Source organism: Vulpes lagopus, chromosome 1 (genome assembly GCF_018345385.1).
Source record: "Vulpes lagopus strain Blue_001 chromosome 1, ASM1834538v1, whole genome shotgun sequence".
Taxonomy (NCBI): domain Eukaryota; kingdom Metazoa; phylum Chordata; class Mammalia; order Carnivora; family Canidae; genus Vulpes; species Vulpes lagopus.
In genome coordinates, this window is record NC_054824.1 from 121228466 (window position 1) to 121256051 (window position 27586).

Consider the following 27586-nt stretch of genomic DNA (forward strand, 5'->3'; position numbering starts at 1 on the left):
TGAGGATGGGCATCTATTTTTATTCATATTTGTCACTTCATTTTTTTTTAAATTTTTTTTTATTATTATTTATTTATGATAGTCATACAGAGAGAGAGAGAGGCAGAGACACAGGCAGAGGGAGAAGCAGGCTCCATGCACCGGAAGCCCGATGTGGGATTCGATCCCGGGTCTCCAGGATCGCGCCCTGGGCCAAAGGCAGGCGCCAAACCGCTGCGCCACCCAGGGAACCCTATTTGTCACTTCAATGTTAGGAGCTAAAGAAAGCACTCGATTAAAATTTGTTGAATAAATGATCTAAAACAAATACCCAGATTCTTAGTTCAACTTTTGACTTCCTGTCCTTTTTCTTTTTTTAAGGTTTTGTTTATTTATTGACTTGAGAGAGAGAGCAAGAGAGGGGGTACAGAGGAAGAAGCAGGGTCCTCACTGAGCAGGGAGCCTAACACAGGGCTCCATCCCAGGATCTCGGGATCATGAACTGAGCCACCTAGCTGCCCCTCTATACCTCAACTGTAATCCTTTGAACCTTAAGAGGGAATGCGATTTTCACATACATTCATATATATGGGCAACCTTTGCCAAGAATAAGTCTGTATTCTATCATATAGTTTTGCCTTATTTCAATTTGTAGTTTCTGGAAGATTCAGAACCTGTCCTGCCCTGGAATGGCAAAAATTGTTTGCTAAAGGAAACCATCAAGGTGGGTCTCCTAGGGATCTCAAGCATAGACAGTCGGGGGTCCTGGCCCAGAACTGGCAATGCAGGAACATGGTTATCGAGCGTTTCTGTCTAGAACGTCTTAATAGTCAACATGTAGACATACAGAGCCAGTCCCCTAGCCCATGGTGCCTGGGTTCACGACGCATTAGCTTTGCCCCTCATTAGCCATATGACCTCCTGCAGGTTGCTTCAGTTCTGTGTGCCTACGTTTCATTATTGGTAAAATCAAGATCATGCTAGAAATAGAATGCACCTCTTGTGATTTTTTTTAAAGGTTTATTTACTCGCAAGAGACACAGAGAGAGGCAGAGACATAGGCAGAGGGAGAGAAGCAGGCTCACCCAGGAGAGTCTGGTGCGGGACTCGATCCCAGGACCCCACGATCACGACCTGAGCCAAAGGCAGGCGCTCAACCCCTGAGCCCCCCACGTGCCCCTCTTGTGATTATTTTGAGGACTGAGACTTAATACAGTACTTTGAACAAAGCACGAACATAGTAAGTGAAATGTAACGCTTAGCTATTTTTATCTGGTCACTTTAGGACAATCTACAAAACACCAATCAGAGCTTTTATTAGGCAGTCCTATGTTTTGCTTAATGTTCTTTAACACATTTTACAAATTTTCACTTTTTATGCCCCGCTTCCTAACGGCAAACTGCCGTGACAACAACATCGGACCCCTCTGCTCCTGCTATTTTCCGTCCCCCATACCATCCCCGTCCAGAACTAGCCCCGAAAATAATGAATGAACAGAGGAAGCCTCGTTTGTTTGTTGTTATACCCGGAGTCACACGCAGCCTCGGTTTAACGAGCTCCAGATGCTGTCTCGGGCAGGCAGGTGGGGAAGGAAGGAGAAGGAGGTGCGGGAACAGGGCGCAGTCCGGCCAGAGGAAGCCACACTCGCCGCCGGCTCCGTCCGGCGCCGGACACCGCGGCCGCAAGTCAAAGCCCGCGGCGTGGACCTACGGGGCCGAAGGCAGCGGCCGGAAGTGCGGCGCGCCGGGGGCGGGGAAAGGAGGCCAGACCCGGGCGGGCAGCCTATCAGAAGCGAGGGTCCCGGCGGAGAGGGCGGAAGAGAAGAGATGCAGTTCCGGCCGCGGCCGCGCCGCCATCTGTCACCTCAGCTCCGGCGCCAGCCGCGCGTCGCCCCAGCCCCGCCGCCTGTCTCCTCGGAGGAGGCTGTTTCCCGGTCCTGCCATCTGTCTGCCCTGAGTCCTCGTTGCTGGCTTCTTTCCCAACATGGATCTGGTCGGAGTGGCATCTCCTGAGCCGAGGCCCGCAGCAGCCTGGGGACCCAGCAAGGTGAGTGGCGGTGGGAGCTGACGCACCTGCCTTGGGCGCCCGCGCTGGTCCTCTCAGGAGGCCGGGAGAAAGTGTCAGGCGCCCAGGCGGCTCGGCCGGCGACTCGGGAGGGTCCGAGGCGGACCCTGGCAACCTCGGAAGGTGGGGCACGGGTAGCGGGGCTGCCAGCGGCCCCTGTCGGCGGTTAGGGCTCGCTCTCGAGTTCTGCGCCTCGACTCCTGCACCTCCCTAGCAGCTGTCTGGGCAGGGCCCGGCTAGAGGCTCTGACGTTTGAGGGGAAACAAGCATGATCTTGTTTTTCACCGGCCGAGTGAGTCAGCCGAGTAATGCACGGAAAGCCCGACGGAAAGGACATATTGGCAGCTGTTTCCTTAACTTGACAAATGCGGTTATCCGACTTGGGCAATTTCTCGTTTTTGAAGCAGTGAATACTGGGTAAGTCCAGGGCTGATACTCAGGTGTACACTACCTACTGTAAAAAAAAAAAAAAAAAAAAGGAAAAGAAAAGGTTATGAGTTCTTATTATCTGCTTGGGCTTTCAGGTTTAAACTCTTTTTCTGTATTAACCAACTATTACGTTTATTTCACGTTTGGTTTTTGGTTTTCAGACTACCCCTTTGCACGATAATTTTGTCAGAAGGATGAAAAGACTCTTCTGCCGCTTTATTGAGGGTTTGTTTGAAAGCAGGATTGCTTCAAATTAAGGGATGCTTCAACTGGGATGTTGTGTTCCTCAAATTAAGGTTGGAAGGAGTCCAACTTTTATTAGCTTCCTAATTGTTTTTCACTTGCTGTCACGGAATATTTGTTCCTTTTAAAGGATCACTCGTTTTATTAGATCTTTAGGCTAGGTCATCATCTTTTTCTTCTTCTTCTTCTTCTTCTTCTTCTTCTTCTTCTTCTTCTTCTTCTTTCTTCTGTTTTTTTTTTTTTATTTATTTATTCATGAGAGACACACACAGAGAGAGAGAGAGAGAGGCAGAGACACAGGCAGAGGGAGAAGCAGGCTCCATGCAGAGAGCCCGAGGTGGGACTCCATCCCGGGTCTCCAGGGTCATGTCCTGGGCTGAAGGTGGTGCTAAACCGCTGAGCCACGGGGCTGCCCTGAAAGTTTAATTAAAGTTAACTTTATGAAAGTTCTCATACAACCATAGGGAGAATTTAAAATAATCTATTGGCAAATGTATCTACGTGTTATTTTGTGTAATTTCCTTCTATTAAGCCTTGTTTATGAGGCCAAGACCAGTAGACATAAAAAGAAAATTAGTAGCCAGATACTAATAAATATATGCTTTATATGTTAAGTTCTTACAGTTAAGCACCTAAAGGCTGATTAAAAATGTCAAAAAAAAAAATGTCAGATGAGACAAACATTGCTCAGAATACCTAATGTCAGGGCATCCCTGGTGGCCCAGCAGTTTAGCACCACCTTCAGCCCCGGGTGTGATCCTAGAGTCCCAGGATCGAGTCCCACGTCAAGCTCCCTGCATGGAGCCTGCTTCTCCCTCTGCCTGTGTCTCTGCCTCTCTCTCTCTCTCTCTCTCTCTCTCTCTCTCTCCCCCTCTCTGTCTCTATGAATAAATAAATAAAATCTTAAAAAAAAAAAAAAAGAATACCTAATGTCAGTATATGTGCTGTCAAAGCGAGCGCTAGAATATCTAATGTCAGAACAAATTTCACTTACAAAACTAATAATAAAATATTTGTTGTCATATCTTCATTTAAGTATGCATCATCAGAAATATAAAATTTCATTTTCATCATTTAACAAAAAAATGATCCTGGAGTTTATGGATGTTCTACCGGAAGACGCATTTTCACAGTCCAAACAATTAGTTAGGCTGTATGTATTTCTTAATGCTTTCTTCCTCTAATCTCTTGGAAGACCTAAGTGATTATTGAAGGCTTCGTGGAGAAGGTGGAGATTTGAGGAAGGTCTTGAAAAATGGAAAGAGTGGGATCCCTGGGTGGCGCAGCGGTTTGGCGCCTGCCTTTGGCCCAGGGCGCGATCCTGGAGACCCGGGATCGAATCCCACGTCGGGCTCCCGGTGCATGGAGCCTGCTTCTCCCTCTGCCTGTGTCTCTGCCTCTCTCTCTATCTCTCTGTGACTATCATAAATAAATAAAAATTTAAAAAAAAAAAAAGAAAAAAAAGAAAAATGGAAAGAGTGCCAAAGGCCAGCGATTCTCAAAACTTTTTGGTCAGGATGAATTTATACTCTAAAATATCATTGAGGACACCAAAGAATTTTTGTTTATATCAGTTACATCTTTTAATATTTGTCATATCAGAAATGAAAAGTGAAATAGTGAAGAATTTTTTATTAGGTGATTTAAAAGTCATCATGTTAATACAAATATAATTTTTATTTGTAACCCCACCATTTTCTAAAACAAACAAACAAAAATAGTGGTTTAGTACTATATTTTTGCAAATCTCTTTAATGTCTGATTTTTTTTTTTTTTTGAGATTTTATTTTTTTGGGAGAGAGAGCAAGCAAGCAAAGAGCATGAGTGGAGGGAGGGGCAGAGGGAGAGGGAGCCTGACTAGGGGTTCCAACCTAGGACCCCAGGATCATGACCTGAGCCAAAGGCAGATACTTAACCAACTGAGCCATCCAGGCATCCCTGATTTAATAGAAGACTTTTGTGATATGTTTTAGTTGAAATATATGAAGGGCAGCCCCGGTGGCACAGCGGTTTAGCTCCACCTGCAGCCCAGGGCATGATCCTGGGAACCCTGGATCGAGTCCCACATCAGGCTCTCTGTATGATGCCTGCTTCTCCCTCTGCCTGTGTCTCTGCCTCTCTCTCTGTCTCTATAAATAAATAAAATCTTAAAAAAAAAAAAAACATGTATGAAGGCATGGAGGGGTGAAAGTATGCCATAATTAGCATATAATTATTGTTATTTGAGCATAGGGTACATAAGGGCTGAGACTAGAAAGATAAAGTAGGTCAAATTTCGAAAGACAATCCTTGTTGAGGAATTTGGATTTCATACTGCAGGCAGTATAGTGATTTGTTTCTCACATTCCAGAACTAGGTGATTAGGGAAGCAGTATAGCAAAATGCTGAGGGCAGCCTCTTAAGTTCTACTGCCTTGGTTCAAATCGTAGCACTTCCATCTACAGTGTTATCTTGAGTTAAAAAAAAAAAACAAAAAACCCTTCTGTGTCTCAGTTTCTCAATCTATAAAATGGGGATGATATTGTAACTATGTAGTGGTTATGTGTCTCAAATAATCTATGCAAATTATACATATTAGGCAAATGACTCAAATATAGTGAATATTCCAGTGTTGTCTGTTATTCTGTTGTCATTGCAAAATGTGGTTGACAAATCTGAGTTAGAGAATACAGCCATTTGCCTTTTGGAATCTGGACTTTGAAACTGATCAGACCAGACATTTCTAGGTTAGGACGCAGCATTATGTATTTTTTCTAGAGGATTCAGAAGTCAGCAGGAGTCATTGGCCAAGAGAAAGCTATATTCTCTGGATTACAGAGAACTTCAAGATTCTAGACCTCAAAATCCTCACCAGGAGACTGCTCATTTGCACTTGAAGATCTGAGTGAATGAAAGTCACATCAGACCTTGAGAAAGCCTTCCTTGTTTTCCCCACATCTGGCTTTATGTGAGGCTGGAATAATTCTGCAGTAGACTAGTGTAGGTATGTTCTGGGGGCTGGGTGCATCTCATTAATCTCCAGATGAGGTTAGATAAAACTTGATTCTGATTCACTTAGTCATAAGTATAGTTATCATTTGAGCTTCACCCTAACAACCTGAACCAATAGATTCCTGAACTTCAATGCTATAGAACCTGAACAAGAGTGGTAGGCCAGCTAGAGTACCTAAACTTGATTTAAAAGTTCCATAGCTAAAATAGGGGTGCCTGGGTGGCTCAGCCAGTTAAGCATCTGCCTTCGGCTCAGATCACGATCCTGGGTCCTGGGATCAAGACCCTCATCGGGCTGTCTGCTCGGCAGGGAGTCTATTTCTCCCTCTCCCTCTGCCCCCCACCCCCAGCTCCTATTCACTCTCTCTATCTCAAATAAATAAAAAAATTTTTAAAAGTTTTGTGGCTAAAACAGATATCATATGCTATATTCTAAATTCTAAATTAGACACCAGCAGTAGTTAAGGAATGGGTTTGGACTTTATCCTAAAGGTAGTAGGAAACATGAAAACAATCAAAGAGCTTTAAATAGGGAAACTGAACTAATCAAATCTTCATTTTAGAAAAGCTGGTGTGCTATATATGGTGTGGAAAATGGAAACAAGCAGGACTGGAAGCAGAAAGATGAGTTAGGACTCTCTTAATAGAGTAGCCTGGTAATGGGAGGGTGATACCTTGGAGTAGAATCTCAGAAGGAAGATAGAGAAAGCTAGGTCAGTTCAAGAGATTTAGACATATTATTCAATATTAGTAGTCTTACAAATGCAATCATTTCCTGCTGCTAAGGAAAGCTTGCCCCCCCAAAATTAGGAATTGTGAAATAAACTTACGGTTTGTATTTCAAGAGGGCTGAGATAGTTATGCCATTGAGGAAGTCCAACTGGCTGATCGTCCAAGAAGAGCCTCACAGAATATTGCTTTGTTGTAGTAGTATTATTTCAAGACCGTTTCTCAGCTTCTAAAGTTCAGAAATGTAGATTTTACTGTTTGTCATTGTTATTTTTGTTTCAACATATCCCCAGATGTCTTGAGAGCAGCTGACATACACTTTACACATGTAGAAGACTTACTCCTTAAATTAGAATGAGGTGTAACTTCTAAGTGGGCTTTGAACTGTGCTAGTTGGTGTAGTCTTTTCCTAAAAGAGAATCTCCAGGGGCATCTGGCTGGCTCAGTCGGTAGAGCATGCAACTCTTGGTCTCTGGGTAGTGAATTCCAGCCCCACGTTGGGTATAGAGATTATTTAAAAATAAAACCTTTGGAAAAAGAGAGAGAGAGAGTCTTCATGGGAAGCCAGATTAAAAGCAGATTATTTGGTGAGCATGCAATCAGAACAAGGGTGGTTGCATGTACTCATCAGGTAGTGGGGTAATGCTATAATGGCCTAATGTTCCTCCTCAACTAAAAAGACACACCTACTGAACAGTTAGAAAGTGCTTTTGACAGATTTAATTTCCATTTATCTTTGATTAGATTTGAGCTGGGAGATATTTTTACTTTTTTTTTTTTCTTTAAAGATTTACTTTATTTGAGAGAGAGAGAGAGAGCACAAGAGCACCCATCTGAGCTGGGGGTAGGGAGCAGAAGGAGAGGGAGAGAAATCTCAGGCACTCCTCGCTGAGCATGGAGCCTGATGCAGGGCTCAATCCCATGACCCCGAGATGACAACTTGAGCCGTAATCAAGAGTCGGATGCTTAACTGGCAGATACTAGGCATCCCAATGACTGAAGATGATTTCTGTAAGTAGGTAATTATTTTGGGTTGGTTTTTAAAATTCTCTAAAATCTCTCTAAAATTCTCTTTAAAATTCTTTAAAGATTTCTTTAAAATTTAAAGATTTTAAAGAAAAATTCCCTATTTTCAAGTTTAGAAGGTACTTTAATTTCATTTTTATGAATTAACCCCTTCCTTTTCTTTAAATAGTGTCCATGGGCTACCCCTCAAAACACAATATCTTGTTCCTTGGCTGATGTAATGAGTGAACAGCTGGCTAAAGAATTGCAGTTGAAAGAAGAAGCTGCTGCTTTTCCTGAAGTTACGTAAGTAAAATTCATTAAGAATCTATTTTGTCCAGCAGCTTGTTATGAAAGTTTTAAGATTTGATTAGTGGTTGTCTTGACCAATGATTAAGAAACACATTTTGAAAATCAATGCAGTAGAAAGAGCATCATACCAGGAGTTCACTGATATTTGAGTTTTGGTCCTGATTCTGTGATTAGTTGTCGGTACTATCATGGGCAAACCACTGTGTTTCTCTGGATTTTAGTTATTACAACAGTTGAACCACATGATCTCCAAATTAGCAAATAGTGAAGTAGGATACAGGTTTGATTAAATATTGCTGTTTTATCTTCTCATATATATATTTCCAGAACACAGAAGAAGATTTTTGAGTTTCAGTTTGGATTTATTATGGCCCTTTTATTTATTTATTTATTTATTTTAAGATTTTATTTATTTATTCAAGAGAGAAACAGAGAGAGAGGCAAAGACATAGGCAAAGGGAGAAGCAGGCTCCCTTTAGGGAGCCCAATGTAGGACTTGATCCCAGGACTCCAGGATCATGCCCTGAGCTGAAGGCAGATGCTCAATCACTGAGCCACCCAGGCATCTCTATTATGGCCCTTTTAGCTTTTTTGTGTAGCTCTCTTAATCCTATTTGGTGCTTTTACAAGCTCCTGCCATTAGTCAAAGGGCAGCTGGACAGAAGATGAATGATTTGATCGAATTTTTCCCTTTTTTCTTCAGTACAATTTGTAACAGTGAAAAGGCACTCTCTAGTCCCATAATTGGTAGCATGTATATATGCAAGCACATTATATTAATTTATGTTGCCTTATTTTGAACAGTGCCTCTGAAGGACCATTTATTACTGGAGAAAACATTGATACTTCCAGTGACCTAATGCTGGCTCAGATGCTACAGATGGAATTTGATAGAGAATATGACGCACAGCTTAGGCGTGAAGAAAAAAAATTCAATGGAGATAGCAAAGGTACTGTGACCTTATTGTGAAACCTCCATTGGGTGGCAGGAAATACTTGTAAAGTGTTCCTAAATAAATCTTCATTTGTTTTTGCCTTTTAAGTTTCCATTTCCTTTGAAAATTATCGAAAAGTGCATCCTTACGAAGACAGTGATAGCTCTGAGGATGAGGTTGACTGGCAAGACACTCGTGATGATCCCTACATACCAGGTATCAATGCTTTTATTTTCTGGGGTGAGGGTAGGACAGGGACATAGGAAGACTAAGTTTTCCAATGGATCCTTGTATTTTATATTTACTCTTTGGATCTTGTTTGGTAATTTGCTATTAGATTCAAATATCTTTTCAGACAACATTGAATGCAGGAATTTAGTCTTTGCTACCTTTACATAAACTTGGCTTGTCTTAATCGCCTTTAGCAAAACCAGTTCCTACTCCCAAAAAGGGTTTTATTGGAAAAGGAAAAGACATCACCACCAAACATGATGAAGTAGTATGTGGGAGAAAGAATACAGCCAGAATGGAAAATGTAAGTTACAGGAAGTATTATCTCTGAATCAAGAGTTTTATTGGGATAAATTAAAAACATGGGGTTTTTAAATACAATATTTTATCAACTGCAGTAAAACAAACAAAAAACTTTTAAATTAAAAATAAATACAGGGATCCCTGGGTGGCGCAGCGGTTTGGCGCCTGCCTTTGGCCCAGGGCGCGATCCTGGAGACCCGGGATCGAATCCCACGTCGGGCTCCCTGCATGGAGCCTGCTTCTCCCTCTGCCTATATCTCTGCCTCTCTCTCTCTCTCTCTCTCTCTATCTCTCTCTCTGTGTGACTATCATAAATAAATTAAAAAAAATTAAAAAAAAAAATAAAAAAAAAAAATAAAAATAAATACAATATCGTAAATTTCTAAAGATATCTTTCATAAGGATGGATCTAAAAATGTTGTAGATGATAATATAGTAGGACCATGAAAACTCAGCCACTAATGAGAATGTATGTCAGAGTAAAATTCTACAATATTAAGAAAACTAGTTTCATTTGCATTGATTCTAAAATTAAGAAATAGTTCTTATGAAAATAGCATACTTATTTTTAAGCATATTATTTTTCAGTAGCACACCTACTCAAAAAACAGAGAATAGTGGTGATTTGGGGAATAAGCATGGGAGAGAGAAATCCTTTCTACTTTTTGAATTTTTTAGAACTCGTGCCTAAACTACCCCTGCAAAATCAGAAATAAAATATAATTTAAAAACATAGAAAAAGAAACGTTAGCATTCTTCCTCCTTTATAAATCTTATGGTTAATAGAGAACATTTAGACTTTATTTTTTTATTTATTATTTTTTTTAAAAGATTTATTTATTCAGAGAGAGCGCAAGAGAGGCAGAGACACAGGCAGAGGGAGAAGCAGGCATCATACAGAGAGCCTGATGTGGGACTCGATCCAGGGTCTCCAGGATCACACCCCGGGCTGCAGGCGGCGCTAAACCGCTGCGCCACCGGGGCTGCCCACATTTAGACTTTAGAACACAAATAAAGTAATGTCTACACACCCAGCGCGGGGCTCAAACTCATGACCTCAAGATCAAGAGTCACATGCTTCACTGAGCCAGCCAGATGCCCCGTAAACTTAATTTTAAATTCTAGAAATAGTCCAGGTCTGACTCATGAACAACCCTCTCCAATAGAACTTTCTGTGATAATAGAAAAGTTCTATATCCCTGCTAACTAATAGTAACCGTATTTGGTAATTGAGCGCTTGAAATTTGAGTGATGCAACCAAGGAGCTGAATTTTTTATTTAATTTTAATATATTTAACTTTAAATACCCACATGTGGCTACTGGCTACTATATTGGACAATCAGCTCTAGAACATAATTATCATGGTGTGGGCATAGCTTGCTATATTAACCCACTCCTCAAAAATAATTAATTATAAGATTGTATTTCTTTGGTAAGATTTATCTAGCCTTCAAAATATAGTGTGTCCTTTGTCTAGTGTAAAAGCAAGATGCAAAGCATATGCTGAAATACCTTAGTTTTTAGATGTGATTCAGTATTTTCTGTGTTTTTCTTAGATAGTCTTGCTCTCCTTTCTGTTGGGTTTTTTATATAGTAACCTCTTCCCAAATTTATTTTTTCCCAAAGTTATTTTTTTTCTCTGTAATACCAATGGGTTCTGCTTTTGTAGCTTAATTATTGACTGAGTAAGAAACCTGTTTCAAGTAAAAACTGGTGTTATTTTTTTGTTATTACCATCCCTGTTTTAAAGCATTCAGATACTAATCTTTTTCTTTTTTGGCAGTTTGCACCTGGGTTTCAGGTAGGAGATGGAATTGGAATGGATTTAAAACTATCAAACCATGTTTTTAATGCTTTAAAACAACATGCCTACTCAGAAGAACGTCGAAGTGCCCGCCTCCATGAGAAAAAGGAGCATTCTACGGCAGTAAGTATTTTTATATTTTTTTTCTTTGGTGGAAGGTTCATATTAGAAAACGTTATATTTGGGGAAGAAACAAGGCTTCATGTTTGACTTTTTTTTCATGAGATTGACTATTCAGATATAATGTAACGGTTCTTAATCACTTGTTCAAAACTAAAATTTTAGTGGTCATAGTTAAGTTGAATATGAATGTTTTAAGATTTAAAAAATTGTTTCTTGTTACACTATGACATTTGTAATAACTTACTCTGTAATGTTTTACATTAGTGAAGATAGTATCTAATATCTTGAGAATAAAGTAATTTTTAAAACTTTAGAAAAACTAATAGTAACTACAGGAGCAGAGCTATTTAAACTTTGAAGATAAAGTAAGATTTTGATTAAGCTAGTGTCTGATTCTTAATAGTTCTTTTAGATATTTACTTTTAAATACATTGGAGTTAGAGTTAACGGATTGTATTTTGTTAATGGATTGCATTTTGACAGCACTCTTTTAAGAGCCTGTTATACATATACAGCTAGGTAAATTGAATCATAAAACTAAAAAGAAGTATATATTTTGAATGCTAGCTACTAGAAATGGCTCAGAAAATGTTTTGTTATTACCAGTTGTTTTCATTTATAGTGCTTTATCTTTTTCAGGAAAAAGCAGTTGATCCTAAGACACGTTTGCTTATGTATAAAATGGTCAACTCTGGAATGCTGGAGACAATCACTGGCTGTATTAGTACAGGAAAGGAATCTGTTGTCTTTCATGCATATGGCGGGAGGTAAATGAGCAAAATAGAGTACCATGTGTTAATAAATCTTAGCCCCTTCTTCCCATATAAATGGATTTACACAAAATCAGTGCTATATGGCAGGCAGAGTAATTTAAAAGGTATTATAGAAAGTCTAGACTATAAGGATGTGCAAAAAACCCCACATTCATCCTAATCCCACCATCCAGAGATAACCATTAATCAGTTTGTATAAACTCTGTTAGTCTTTTTTCTATACATATTTTATTTTCTACATTATTGTAATCATACTGTATCATACAGGCTGCTGTAAGTGACAGAACAAAATTTGAAGCTAGGTTTGTCTCAAAACCCATGGTCTTTACACTCTGGGGTCCTTTATCATCAGATTGAGGGGCATATGCTTAGATCAGTTACTGATTCTTGCCCTTGTAACTCTGATCCTTTAAGAAATACCAATTAAGGGATCCCTGGGTGGCGCAGCGGTTTGGCGCCTGCCTTTGGCCCAGGGCGCGATCCTGGAGACCCGGGATCGAGTCCCATGTCGGGCTCCCTGCATGGAGCCTGCTTCTCCCTCTGCCTGTGTCTCTGCCTCTCTCTCTCCCCCTCTCTCTCTCTGTGACTATCATAAATAAATAAAATTAAAAAAAAAAAAAGTTTAAAAAAAAAAAAAAGAAATACCAATTAAGTAATGCATCATTTAAGGAAACATCTTGTAAAGATCTCATGCCAAATCCTACCCACTTCACTTTTCTTACAAGGGCTTACATGAGTAAAGAATGGCACGAAGAAGGGAGATATTGTTTAAAGTAGACCCTGTTTAGAGAATGTGCTTAAGCCAGGAATATGAAATCAGTCTGGTCACTTACCATTGAAAATCAGCAAGGCTTACTACCTCAGCAATTCTTTTACCTTAATAATGTTTATAGACAAAAATGTAAAATAGAGTCCAGAATTATTCTAGTTCTTTTTAGGTTCAGAAGGTATTTACTGTATACTTAAGGGGATTCAAACATTTATTGGTTAAATCCTTGCTTTTGGTTTTCTTAACTATTTAGTTAGTCCCCCTTGCTAGATGAGACATGCATGTGTAATTGTATATCAAATTATACTGTTAAGTTTCAAAATGAAAAGGATAAAAATGAATATTAAGATAAAATAGCTCAACATTAAAAAAACTCAACATTTTTCAGGCTGTGTGATCTGGAGCAATTTACTAAAGCCTTTTTATTATTTTTTTATTTTAAAAGATTTTATGTATTTATTCATGACAGACACATTGAGAGAGAGAGAGAGGCAGAGACACAGGCAGAGGGAGAAGCAGGCTCTATGCAGGGAGCCTGATGCAGGACCCAATCCCAGGACTCCAGGATCACACCCTCGGTCGAAGGCAGGCGCTAAACTGCTGAGCCACCCAGGGATCCCCTACTAAGCCTTTTTAAAAAATGAACCCTTGTTACCTCATAAGATTTTGTGGTGATAAATGAGATCATATTTGATCATGACTGGTATATAGTAATCTTAATATTTATTTTTTTCCTTTAAGCTTTGTTAACCTCTTCCCAAATTTCATTTAAGGGTTTCCTAAGACCAGGCAAATATAATGTAATGGCACAAATTAAAATAAGAGATTACCCATGGTAGAAATTAAAACTCCACAGAAAGGATTAAAATGGAAAACAGCCTTCATGGTATCCACTCTCATCTCACAGATCTTTTCTTCAAAGATAACCACTGTTAAGTTTTTAGTTTAGTCTCCCAAGAATTTTTATGCACATATCCCTAAATTTGCTTATGCAAAAGAGATTATATTCTCTGTTCAGAATCTTAATTTTTCAGTTAATAGTTCTTTCTAAGCTTCTAGCACCCCATTTTTACAGTAGCACATTCCATTATGTTAATGGCTTTATGGTATAGCAAAGAGGAGAACATTTTAACAGTTACTGTTATGGTTGATAAAAGATAATTACATAACAGAGTACACAGATAGAAATATCCTTGTACATTTACATTGATGTGCTTTTGCAAATACACATTAAGCTAAGTTTTAGCTTTAAAATTACTGGCAAAGACTATGCATTCTTTTTACTTTTTGTTAAATAGTGGAAGGCCTCAATGAATGGAGAGTACCAACTGACTATTATAGCAAGCCGCGTATCTAGCTTTTTTTATTTATTAAAAATTTTTAAAAATTTCTTATATATCACACCAAAGGTCAGAAACCAAATTGGTGTTTGTCTTATAATTTAATTTAATTTAATTTTTTAAAGATTTTATTTATTTATTCATGAGAGACACCGAGAGAGAGAGGCAGATACACAAGCAGAGGGAGAAGCAGGCTCCATGCAGGGAGCCTGATGTGGGACTCGATCCCAGGTCTCCAGGATCATGCCCTGGGCCTAAGGCAGGCGCTAAACCACTGAGCCACCCAGGGATCCCCTATCTTTCAATTTTAATGGTAGGGCAAATGCAATTTCCTCTAGGAGCTAGTCCAATCTGCAGGTTGTTGTAGATTCTATAAATGTCAGTAAATACTGACAGATTGCCCTGTGAGAAGGTTAACTAATTTATGCAGCAGTATGAACCTGTTCTCATCCTCATTAACACTTAGTATTATCACACTTAATTTTTTTTTGTTAGTGTAAAAGATGAAAAGTACCATTTTGATATTTTGGTGTGCGTTTATTTATGATTAAGGTTGTACATTTTTTCCAAGTGCTTCATTGGCCATTTGTATTCCTTTGTCTTGTCAACTGCCTTGTTTATTCTTTGTCCATTTTCCATTATGCTTAATGATACTTTGATATAATGAATGATCTCTCTTTCTGGTGGAATTGATATTGTAATCTGTGCTTGAGCATTTGTGAGTTAGCAAAACTAGATAGCATTCGGTTTTCTACAAGTTTTCTAAAAGTAAATGCTTTTAAAAGTTCACAAGTTTTCTATGCTATATAGCAAATTACCACATACTTAGCCTAAAACAACACTCATTTATTATCTCATAGTTTCCTTTGATCAGAAGTTCCAGTGGGCATGGCTTTGCTGGACTCTCTGGTCAGACTCTCACAGGGCTATAATCTGGGTATTGGCTGGGTGGTGGTCCTTTTTGGAGCTTAGGGTCTTCTTCCCTGTGGTTTGGTCCCCTGCCACTGTAGGACTGAGGTCTCTGCTTTCTTGTTGGCTGTCAGATAGGGGGCCACTCTCAACTTGTAGAGGTCCCTGCAGTTCCTGATCATGCTGCCCTTTTATGAAACAGGTCCCTTCTTCAAAGCTACTAGGACAATCTCTCCCTCCAGGCAGCTAAGACTGAGTCTTAAAGACAGTGGAATGTAATCCAATGGCTATACCATCACCTTTGCTGTATAATGTAAGCTAATCAAGGGAGGGAACTGTACAGAGTGTGTACTCCCGGGACTGGGATCTTGGGGGCCATCTTAGGACTCTGCCTACTATAAAGCTGTCTAGTTTATATCACTTTAAGGTTGGCTAAGTAATCAACAATCATTGGTATAGTAACTGGTGCTTTTCAGGGAATAAAGTATAAAATATGTTTTGTATTTTCAAAGAGCTTAAAGCATAGTCAGGAGGAGAACATTACATTAACAGCAAGAGCTGTTAGGGTCAATAAAAGAATTACACAATAGAATACAGAGTTGTGCAAGTGAGATTTGCATATGGGATAGAAATAGTGAACAGAACAAGAACAGTACCAGTTACATTCAGGGAAAAGGTCAAGATGAAGTAAGATCTCAACCTGGATTTTAAACAATAGGCAAAAAACAAACAAACAAACAAACAAAACCCCAAAAACCCACAACCCAACAGTATGGTGTTGAGTGCAAAAACCTAATTGCTTTTAATATATATAGTATACCATTTATTAAATTTTTAAAGTTATATAGAAAATAACATACAGATTTTTAAATATAGATGCTTGTGTGTGTATTTATATAACTTTTAGAAAGACTAGAAAGATACTATTCATGATGATTGCCTCTGGAGAGATGGAATAAGGAATAAAACTATCAAGGGTGGTAATTGAAGGGAACTTCAGCTTTATCTGTAAACTTAATTCTTTTAAAATAATGAAAGGGCTGGAAATGGGAGGATTGAAATTTAGGCAATGAAGAAATTGACAATGAGATGGGAAAGTGTATGTTTAGAGGTAACAGTATAAAACTATACAAGCAAACTAGAAATTGATAAGGAGGATCTTAAAAACTAGGCAGAGGGATGTGTAATTTAATAAGAAACAAGGAATTTTATGAATCTTATAAATTAGACTCTATTGTAGATACCTTCCAAATAAGGAATCTCTCCTATGGTATTTTTTTAAAAGATTTATTTATTTATGATAGAGAGAGAGAGAGAGAGAGAGAGGCAGAAACACAGGAGGAGGGAGAAGCAGGCTTCATGCCAGGAGCCTGACGTGGGACTCTATCCCGGGACTCCAGGATCACACCCTGGGCCAAAGGCAGGCGCTAAACCGCTGAGCCACCCAGGGATCCCCTCCTATGATATTTTTTATATTATATCATCTACCTTATGGTTAAAGTATTCCAATGACAGAAATTTATCATCTCAAAATCCAAAGATGTCTATAATATATTTAAATTACTGGGAATTTTTTTCTGGTATAGAATCTCTGATCTGTCTCCTGAAAATTAATTCACCAATCCCAAATATTTGTATGACTAATATGTGCTAGGCACTCTTCTAAGTGTTTGGAGTATGGCCATGAATGGCATAAGGAAGGTCCCTGAGTTCATAGAATGTATTCCTCGACATCTCAAACCCCTTCCAAAACAGTAATACGCAAAAAGCATCAGATATGTGTTGTGGTAGTTAAAATATACCGATGTCATAGCAATTGGTTGACTACTTTTTATTAGTAGAACAGGAAAACTCTGATAAAGTGACATTTAAGCTAAGATTTGAATGACACATCTAGGATACAGTATAAAATAGGTGGAAGTACATTCTAGACTAGAGAACAGCTAGTGCTAATGCCTTAAGAGAGGCACAGACTTGGTATCTCTGAGAGCCTATGAGAAAACCAGTACACTGGGAGCACAGTTGTGAAGGGGAGAGAGGAGGCTGGAGAAATAAGCACAGCTTAGGTCAGGCGAGACTCTGAAAGCCCGGGTAAGGAGCCTGCTCTTTAAGTGCAGTGGGAACCAAAGCTGTGATTTGAAAGATCACTCAGACCGCTGTGTGAAAAATGGATTAGAGGAGGGGTAAGAGAAGAAGGAGTAAGGCCAGTTAAAAAGTTATGGTAGTTTAAAAGAGAACAGTGCTTTGCACTGTAACATTTTGGGGGGGGGGGGGACAAGAAGGAAAAGTAACAATAGTCCATATGTCCCTGGCATCTATTCAGAGCAGTGTGCAGAATGTAATGCTCTTTTGTAAGAAACGTTTTATGATTTTTAAAATAAATTTAGTGAACTTAAAAAAAATAAAAGAGAACAGTGCTTTGGACTAAGGAGGTATAGTGCAAGAATAGGAGAGACCATAGGAATGTCTGAAGGTAAAAGTCAAGGGTGTGTGCTATTGGATGGGATGGATGTGAAAGGGTACATTCTTGGCTAGAGAAGCTGGGTGGTTCCATTTACCAAGATGAAAGTATGAAGAAAGGCAGGTTTAGGGTGCAATTGATAAGAATTTTGATTTGGACATGTTACACTTAAGATGCCTGCTAGACCTCCAAGTTCTGTCAAGGGATCAAGTAAATTGACCTGGAGTTCTGGAGAGTCAGGACTGAGGGTAGAAATGTAGGAGTTACCTGTATATAGATGATATGTTTAAGGCCATAGGGCTTAATGAAATTTCCCGGGTAGAGAAGACAGAGAAACAGTTGGAGTCCTCTAATGTGAGAGAGACTGGCAGAGTAGAAATCAGCTGGGAAAATACAGTACAGAAGGAAAGGGTTGAGATTTTGAGTCATAGCCTGTCTTCTGGAAATAGAGTTCCTTCTTCTCCAGATTAACATGCCTTCACATATTTAAAGGTAAATACAGTAGTCTGTCCTTCTGCCCTCCTTTTTGTTCATATTGCCATCACCATGTTTTAAGCCTTTTCAGTGGCTCACTATTGAGGGGCATTATATAAGCATCCTAAATAGGCTCCATACCTCTGGACTCTTCTGCCCCCTTCTATCCTGATATTATCATTGATTTGATCTTCATGAAGTGTGTCAAACCCTTGGTGATTCCTACCACCCTTGGGAGTACATCTGGGCTTCTCACCCACGCAGTCTGGGCTCTTCACACCTCTGCCTCCATCCCCTCCGTCAGCTCTGATTTCTTTCATTTCCCCTTTTCCAGCCAAGTCTTAACTGTAGTGTTTGCATGTTTGTCCTTCCTCAGACATGTCCTGTAATTTCAACTCTATCTTGTTAATACTGTGACTGTGCTTATTCATAACCTACACATTGTTTTGGTTGTTTCAGTTGCCACCTATATCACGAAGCCTTATCTGGCCTTCCCAATCCAAAGAGACCTGTCCTATTTGTGTACTTCTTTTTTTTTTTTTTTTTAAGATTTTTATTTATTCATTCATGAGAGACACAGAGAGGGAGGCAGAGATACAGGCAGAGGGAGAAGCAGGCTCCATGCAGGGAGCCTGATGTGAGACTCAATCTGGGGACTCCAGAACCATGCCCTGGGCCGAAGGCAGGCACTAAACTGCTGAGCCACCAAGGGATCCCCTATTTGTGTATTTCTTTTATTTTCTCCTGCCTCTCCTTGCATACTCATGGGGCATGAACCCCTTTACTCACCTTTTTATCTGTTAGAAGTGAAAGAGACATTTTATTTAATTTTTTTAATATTTTATTTTTATTCATGAGAGACATGGAGAGAGGTGGATGCACAGGCAGAGGGAGAAGCAGGCTCCTTGCAGGGAGCCTGATGTGGGACTCCATCCCAGACCCTGGGATCACACCCTGAGCCGAAGGCAGACGCTCAACTGCTGAGCCACCCATACATCCTGAAAGACACATTTTAAAAAGTTTTTCTGTTTTGTTGCTTTTGTTGAATTTTACCCATAAACCATCCCAGGTAGATTTGTAGCCTATTTTAAAGTATGTATGTTTGCTCTGTTCCTCAAGTTTATTTGATAGTCATTAAGTGAAGATTCTATTCTAGATTGTTGAAAACTGGTTGACAATTTATTTGAAAATGTTTTCTTTAAAAAAACCAAATCCTAAGATTTTATTAAGACCCAAAACTTGAAAGCTTAAAAAAAAAAACCCCAAAGCTTGACATTCTTAGAGAAGACAGAACTGCTTTTGTATCATAGAATTTTATTTTGAAATTGTTTTATTTATGAGCTGGCAACTTATACTTTTTTTTTCTCTTCCATTTAGCATGGAGGACGAAAAGGAAGATAGTAAAGTTATACCTACAGAATGTGCCATCAAGGTATTTAAAACAACCCTTAATGAGTTTAAGAATCGTGACAAATATATTAAAGATGATTTCAGGTTTAAAGATCGCTTCAGTAAACTAAATCCACGTAAGATCATCCGCATGTGGGCAGAAAAAGAAATGCACAATCTCACAAGGTAAAGAAAATCATTGTGCTAGAAGTTATCTAGGGTAATTACCTTTTTATATTAGACCTACTAGCCAGGCAAAAAAAAAATCCATGCTTTCTTTTATATTCATTTGTGGAAATTATGGAAGGCCTCGAAATTCTAGTATTTAATGAGGCTTTCTATAAGAAAATATTTCCTGAGTATAACCTGAATTCATACTTTTAGAATGAATAGGCATTTTCTGTATTCTTTCCTTAGTAAAGTTTGAAGGAAACAAAGTCATTTTTTCCCTATGACTATATGCTATCATTGTTCAGCTTCCAACTAGGCTTGTGTTAAAGAATGATTTCCCTTTTTGTTCTAGAAAATATTTATTACATCTAATGTTTGTTAATTTGGTAGTGGCAATCTGACCAAATTGCATTTTGCTTTAATTTATTAGGCTTGGTTCTCAGTTCCCTAAGCAGAATCTATCAACGTATTTATCAACCAAGTAATACAGTAATCTTTCTCATTAATAAACCTTCCATATCTTAATCTCTAGTAAAGGCTTAATTTTTGTTTGTTCTAAAGATGTTTGCTTTCAAATGTGATTATCCATATTTATTAGTTGCAAAATTCTTCTAATTAGTAGGACTTGTAAGTAGAATAATTTTCTAAGAGGCCTTGCTACCCTTCAATCTCTTTTCTATACTTCTCAGATCTCATTCCTGCCTTTCTTAAAATTCTTCAACAGCTCCTATAGTCTTTAGTGTAAGTTCAAAGACTTTGTCTGGTGTGGAGCCCACCTGTCTCTGTAACCTCAACCTACATTGCCCTTCCTCTGACTCAAGATCCAGCTATGTTGATTGATAAACATTCCCCAGATGGACTCTCTTGAATGCCTCCATGCATTTCCACAAACCGCTTCTAGCCCTACACCAGTGTTTCCCCACACTGCTTTAATTTGGCTAATTCCTATTCAGCCACTTCTTTTTTTTTTTTTTTTAAGATTTTATTTACTTATTCATAGAGACACACACGGAGAGAGAGAGAGAGAGTGAGAGAGAGAGGCAGAGACACAGGCAGAGGGAGAAGCAGGCTCCATGCAGGGAGCCTGACGTGGGACTCAATCCTGGGTCTCCAGGATTGCGCCCTGGACTGAAGGCGGTGCTAAACCACTGAGCCACCTGGGCTGCCCTCAGCCACTTCTTATACTAAGTCATCCTTGATGCTGCATGCTCCCGTGGCTCCGGCCCACAGCCCTGCCCGTGTGTGTGCCACACGACACTGCGAACTGTCTCCTTCCCTGTCTGTGCCTCCCAGCAGTCAATGGCTCTGTAAGGGGTATAGGCCATGTTTTACTGTCTCTGCATCCCTCGCCCCCCGGGCAGAACCTAGTGGCAGATCATTGCAGCCCTTGGTAGATATTTATTGAATAAGAGAAATATTCTCTCCTTCTGATTTTTACATTCTTAATTCTTTTTTTCTGTAGAATGCAGAGAGCTGGAATTCCTTGTCCAACAGTTGTACTACTCAAGAAACACATTTTAGTTATGTCTTTTATTGGTCATGATCAAGTTCCAGCCCCTAAATTAAAAGAAGTAAAGCTCAGTAGTGAAGAAATGAAAGAAGCCTACTACCAAACTCTTCATGTAAGTTGTACTTTCTAAAGCATTCACATACTAGCTTATAAAAATATTGTCTACACCTTAAAAAATGTCCTAAAATAGTACTATTTTAAGGTGATGTAACAAGAACAAACTGAAGTGTGTGATAGACTATTAACACTGAAGTGTTATATTTATATCAACATGCTGCTGTCTGAGTCACTTAAGAAAAGTCATAGAGCTAAGGAGCCCATGAAGCCTTATTGGTTTAGCATTAGTGACACAGAAGCATGAAGCTCTTATTCATAAAACATTCTATTAAATAAAAGTTGACATTTCCACATGTACCAAATGTCATGCCTCATTAGTTTGTATGCCTTCTTGAATGTCTTAGCTCTTAGCAGCTAAGAAAATGCCTGTCATTGGGCAGTTGGCGGGATGCAGATTTGGTCTCATTATGAGTGATGGTAAAAACTGAAGATGGGAGAGAGTGGTCTCTCATATGTGCATAGGTCTTAGAATTGGGAAGTGCACCTCAGGAGCCTTGAGGCCATTTATGCTTGAAGACAGCAACTAAATTCCATCTGAGGTCCTTCCCGCTTAAGAAAATGTTACTAATACTGTCTTCATTCCTTTGTAGTGTTGATTGTTGTTTTTTTTTTTTTCTTTAAGTAAACTGTCCCCCCAACATGGGGCTTGAACTCATGACCCCAAGATCCAGTCACATGTTCTACCAAGTGAGCCAGCCATGTGCTCTGCCTCTGTAGTTGTTTGAGTTGAACAGTAGAGAAGCCTCTGTGCTTTTTATGTGGTTTCTGCATGAAGTGCTCATGTCCTGCAGCAGCTGATGTGATTATGAAAGTGTTATCCCAATACTTTTTTAAGATAGAGCTAGGGAGATAATCCAACATTCTCTGCTTCCAATAGGAAAGGAAAATTGAAAGGAAAGTCAAGTTCATTTTTCAGGTTTTGTTGGGCGGTGAGATGACTGGGAAAGAGATGAAGTAGTGATAACACTTTCTCTATTTTATTCTATTAAGGCTGAAAATAAAACATTAATGCTTATTTCTGCCATAAGAAATCAATAATGAATATATAATGCCACTTAATTTATAAAAATATCTCTTCCCTACTATGTCTGGCAAGAAGTACTTTTTACCTTGTATAAAAAGGTGAAAAAATTTTTTTCAACCACTTTCCTTTGGTTAGTGGCCATAAAATGGTTGCTTATCCTGTGGGGAACCAGGTCTGCTCCTTGGTCTCCTGATCTCATTGTTTTACATAGACGAGGAAATAGAGTGTCATACTTATCTACCCCTTTTTCTCAATGTTCCCTGACTCTGCCTAAAAACAAAAGACAAAAAAATTCAGTCTTAGACTGCACAAAGAGGAAATAAGTTCTTTAATGTAGCTTTGCCTTCCTGGAAAGTTTTGGTTGGCACAAACATTTTAGTTACATAGGTAAATTAGAATTGTTGCTTACGCCCTAAATGTCTGTCTTGCCTCCTTACAGTTGATGCAGCAGTTATATAACGAATGTACACTTGTACATGCTGACCTCAGTGAGTATAACATGCTGTGGCATGCTGGGAAGGTGAGGAGCACATTTTGTTAACATTCACATGAAATGACTTGATGTAAATTACTAAATGTGTACTGAGTGTCTGCTCTGCATTGAACTAGGTCTGGTTGATTGACGTCAGTCAGTCTGTGGAACCAACCCATCCTCATGGCCTGGAGTTCTTGTTCCGTGACTGTAGGAATGTTTCACAGGTGGGCATGTAAACTAATATATCTTTTTTATAGGATGTAACAGATACAAATAGTTTTCTCACTCCTGAGATAAGTTGGATGATTGTGTTCTTAGAAATTGAAGGAAGGGTTTGATTACCAACTACTTTGGAGATAAAGATACAGAGATCAATTTGTCAGAGTTCATTTTCAACAATAATTTGATGGCATGCCTCATATTTGGGCTATTGAATTAAATTTGCAAGGGAGTGAGTTTTTATTTTGACTGCAGATATTTAAGCAGTCAAGCAGATGTTTAATACATACACAGTGCTTTGAGCACAGCTGTATTAGCAAGCCTACATGCCTACTGCCATTGTTATTACTATTAAAAAAGAAAATAGTCGCCTTAGTGGTATTGTGTCTGATTACTGGTTCTGTGAGTTAGAGCAAACAGATGAGGGAAGGGAAGGTAAAACTCAATAATCAACAGAATTGAATCACATGTATTTGCTATTTCTAAAGGAAATTAATTGTTAGCAATAGATTCAGGTAAGAATAATCTTTCTAAATGATAGAATAACTTCATATTGGAAATAATTTCTGAACCTACTTGAAGATTTTAATTCACAGGATTTAGTGAATATTTTGAATTGATAGATTCAAAGCAGTGCCACCCAGTTTTATACATACCACTCATTTATAGCTATAGAAGCTATATATTATATGTAGCTATACAATGTATATAGATTAAATCCAGAAGGCCACAGGGATATGTTCAATAGGACAAATAGCAAGTAGAACCTGAGCAGCATAGTTAAACTTGAAATGAGAAAATCTGGTTTAAAAATTTTGGAAGGAATTCACTGGTATCTTACAAGTTTACTGTTCTCTGGTATTCGTGTTCAAGAGAACCCTGCTGTGTCTCCTACTGACTTATATTTCTTTAATAGTTTTTCCAGAAAGGAGGAGTAAAGGAAGCCCTGGGTGAGCGAGAACTCTTTAATGCTGTTTCAGGCTTAAACATTTCAGCAGATAATGAAGCTGATTTCTTAGCTGAGGTAAATGTTTTGCGGCGTTGCCTTGCTAATGGAGAACTAGATGGAGTAGATAGCTGAAACTCGGAACTCATGTTATATATATATTTTTTAAGGTTTTACTTATTTATTTGTTTTAGAAAGAGAGAGTGATGACGAGGGTGTAGCAGAAGGAGAGGGAGAGAGAGAGAATCTCAGTCAGTCTCCACACCTAGTGTAGAGCTTGACACAGGGCTCGATCTCATGACCCTGAGATCATGACCTGAGCCAAGACCAAGAGTTGGACACTTAACTGACTGAGCCACTCAGGTGCCCCTCATTTTATTCTTTTATACCCTCAAAAGCAAAATTAGAGATTTTTCTTTCCTTGAGATGTTTTCGGTCCTCTTCAGGCTTAAAACTAGACTCACAACAAAACACTTCAAGTTTGGTTAAGATGGACGAGTAACACCACTTCCAGTGTACTGTTCCCTCTATTTCTGAATGAGGAAGCAGACTGGGGAACACTCTGGATGATACTGCTTTCTGCATCTTTATCTTTATCTTTCTGTAACATGTGGCCCCTACCTTTAACTGAATATACAGAGTTAGCTGTGGTCATCCTTAGAAATACCAGTCATTACAATATGGATCTACAGAACCATTAAAAAAAAAAAAAAAAAAAAAAAGCTTCCTCCAGAGAAATTCTCTTAAAATTAAACAAAAACTAAAAAGTAAAATAGCAGCTAATTACTCCCAACAGTATACCAAAGCAGAGAGTGATTATAGAGTCTGTTCTAGAACTCCTCAGTATGATTTGAATTTGGCGAAGCTGTGCTGGAACTTAAGGGTAGAAGGGAAGTAACAGGAAGATGGTAAATCTGGCCTTTAGTACAGTACAATTGCTCAGTAAGTAGGTGTTACTATTGTTGAACCAATGTTAGAATTTCCTTTTTCTTGTTTCCTGAAAGCTTTATAGAGTACACAGTAAGACCTGTGATCCTGGGCAGCCCCGGTGGCTTATCAGTTTAGCACTGCCTTCCGCCCAGGGCATGATCCTGGAGACCTGGGATCGAGTCCCACGTCAGGCTCCTGGCATGGAGCCTGCTTCTCCTTCTGCCTGCTTTCTCTCTCTCTCTCTGTGTCTCTAATAAATAAATAAATAATCTTAAAAAACAAAAAACAAAAGCTGTGATCCTAGCTGCTAGCTTGATAAAGACCCTAAATATGGGTCCTGATAATACAGTCAAAGTACAAAACAGACACGTGTATGTCACCCTGTAATATGTATTTGTGAGACACTGTAATGTGTGTCACACACACTAATTCTAATTCAAGGCCAGCATCCTTAGGAATGACCTAGTTTTAATAGTAAAAATACTGGGTCAGTTAGAAGTATGATTTCTATGAAGTAAGATTTTGACAAATGGATTCAATGTATTAATTTTGTAGATAGAAGCTTTGGAGAAAATGAATGAAGATCATGTTCAGAAGAATGGAAGGAAAGCTGCTTCATTTTTGAAAGATGATGGAGGTCCACCAGTCCTATATGATGAATAGCACCAACACCCACTGCTTTCATTGTTAACACAGTGGTGATTGTCAGCTGCCAATGGCAAACGAAGTTATGGGTGACTTGAAATACCAAAACATGAGGAGTGTACAATGGTGCTTCTGTGCTTTTTTCCCCTTGTAACTCATGTGCCAGATGTGTGGGATTTGTAGTTCAGCATTGGGAGAATAAAATGTCACTACCTCTCATCTTATGAACAGGATAATATAATTCTTTAACAGCTATAGGTTATCTGGCTGAAATCAACCTGATTTTACAGGATTTGTGGTATAAAATGTTTTGATGAGAATTTTTAAAACTTAGGTAACATTTCCAAACATGGGAGGAAAGGACAGGTGTGTTTACAAGGGAGGCTTTTATTACAACATAATTGCTTTTTTCACCTCCCTGCTTTGTGTTACATCTTTCCTCAAATATTTTATTGGCCTAAAATTAGCCCTTCTTTTTTTTTTTTTTTTTTCCAGATTATGATCATGATTCTATAGGAAAATTTCTTCTCTCTAGAGGTGATATAAATGGAAATTTGGTTTTTAAATGACTGACAGAAATAGAAATTGATTGGTACATCATGAATATGAACTGAATTTTTCTTTTCCATACTCATATCCAAGACAAGGCATCACAGATCTCTGAAAGAAATATATAAGAACGTATTAACTATTCAAAATTTTACATTTAACTTTCAGTTTTTCTACATTTAGATGAAGTGGTTAGGATAAAACTCATGGTGCAGCTGCTTTGCATTTATAATGAAAATGTAAACTATCTGGAAGCATGGAACATAATTAACCATGTTTGACATATTTTAATGAAGTCAGTGAAACAAAGTTCAGTTTACTTTTTATTCAAACTATGTCCTTACTGATTTTGAGAGAAATAGAGCAAGCTAATTAGAAATATTAAATAATCATGTGATAAAAAGTATGTATAAAACAACTTGGGTACCAAATTAGTAATTTGAACTACTGGCCTCAATCTTTAGTACTGGCTGGATGTCACTTCTTTTTTATTTTTATTTTTTTGAATGTCACTTCTTAAAGCAAGCACTCTAGTGGGAAAGTACATTGGCTTTGTTAGGGTTGACTTTGTTAATGACAATGTAATCATTCCTCCTATTACTGAAGTCAGATGGACTTTAAAGACCCAGATTTATGCTACTATTAACCCAAACTTTCTGTCTGGTACTGGAAAGTAACAATCTAAGAATCATTTACACTTGAAAGCTTCTTTAACATTATTTTAAAATGCCAAATATGTTCTTTCTAGAAAAATATTTATTTTTGTTTCTGTTATATAGCTTTTAACTACATTTCAGAAAAGTGTGATCTTTGGATAAATACTCATTACATTTCTGAAATGTTTACTACTCTGAAACAGGGATTTAGATGACTGGTGGTTATTGGCTTTACAGAAATTTCAGAGAACTAATTTTAAAAACCATGAACCATTCAAAAAAAATTTTGTTTTGTTTTCTGACATACTCTGTTTGACAAAGAGCAGCAAACCATTGCTGTATGGCATTCTTGGAGTGTGCTGTGAACATGCTTTTTAAAATATTAAATATGAAGAGAGCATTTTAGAATTGGTTCTTTGTGTGGTTTCTTACTGTTCTTTATGTTAACTTATATCCTGGCACCAAGTTACTCCTGTATAAAATTGAGTAGTGCTATCTTAAGCAATTTTTTTCCCATTCAACTTCTCATATTTAGATTTCAATAAATGACCTACTTCACATTACACATAGGTTTTTCTCTTGTGTATTAGAAGGTGGTAAGTGTTGATTTGCTAATTAAAGACTCAAATACCAAAGGGGAAAAAAAAAAACACAATTTGGAAATAAGGATATTTTGTTTCACTTTATTGGAAGTGGGTACATGAATATCTCAAAGTTACAGAAATAAGGATACTATAGAGGATTTTTATATCAACAAAGTAATTCTTTGCATTTCCTTTTTATTAAAAAATCAACTTTTCTGCTTATAAAAGTAAGACATGTGTGCTCATTTGAATTTAAATATTACAGAAACTCAGAAGTGCTAAAATAGAAGTCCCTTGTATTCCAGAAACCACTGTGTATAGTGTGGCATGCATCCCAGCCAAGTTTTTGTTTTGTTTTGTTTTTCAGCATACATTCTTATTTTAAAATATCTGAATAGGGTGCCTAGGTGGCTCAGTGGTTGAGTGTTTGCCTTTGGCTCCGGTAGTGATCCTGGGGTCCTGGGATTGAGTCCTGCATGAGGCTCCCCTGCAGGG

General features: G+C 38.5%; 1 protein-coding gene across 2 annotated transcripts; it reads left to right on the forward strand.

The window, feature by feature from the left end:
• The first annotated feature begins 1012 nt into the window (after positions 1-1012).
• RIOK3 (RIO kinase 3) lies at positions 1013-27313 on the forward strand. Of its 2 annotated transcripts, XM_041764740.1 has the most exons (14): positions 1013-2026; positions 5474-5699; positions 7632-7747; positions 8558-8703; positions 8797-8904; positions 9114-9223; positions 11007-11150; positions 11790-11917; positions 19254-19451; positions 20899-21058; positions 22527-22607; positions 22697-22786; positions 23698-23805; positions 25213-27313. In XM_041764740.1, exons 3-14 carry the CDS (start codon positions 7683-7685, stop codon positions 25318-25320), a joined length of 1446 nt encoding a protein of 481 aa, XP_041620674.1. In that variant the 5' UTR covers positions 1013-2026; positions 5474-5699; positions 7632-7682; the 3' UTR covers positions 25321-27313. The 2 variants fall into 2 exon arrangements, with proteins under 2 accessions (XP_041620674.1, XP_041620667.1); XM_041764733.1 differs by lacking the exon at positions 5474-5699.
• The last annotated feature ends 273 nt before the right edge of the window (positions 27314-27586 follow it).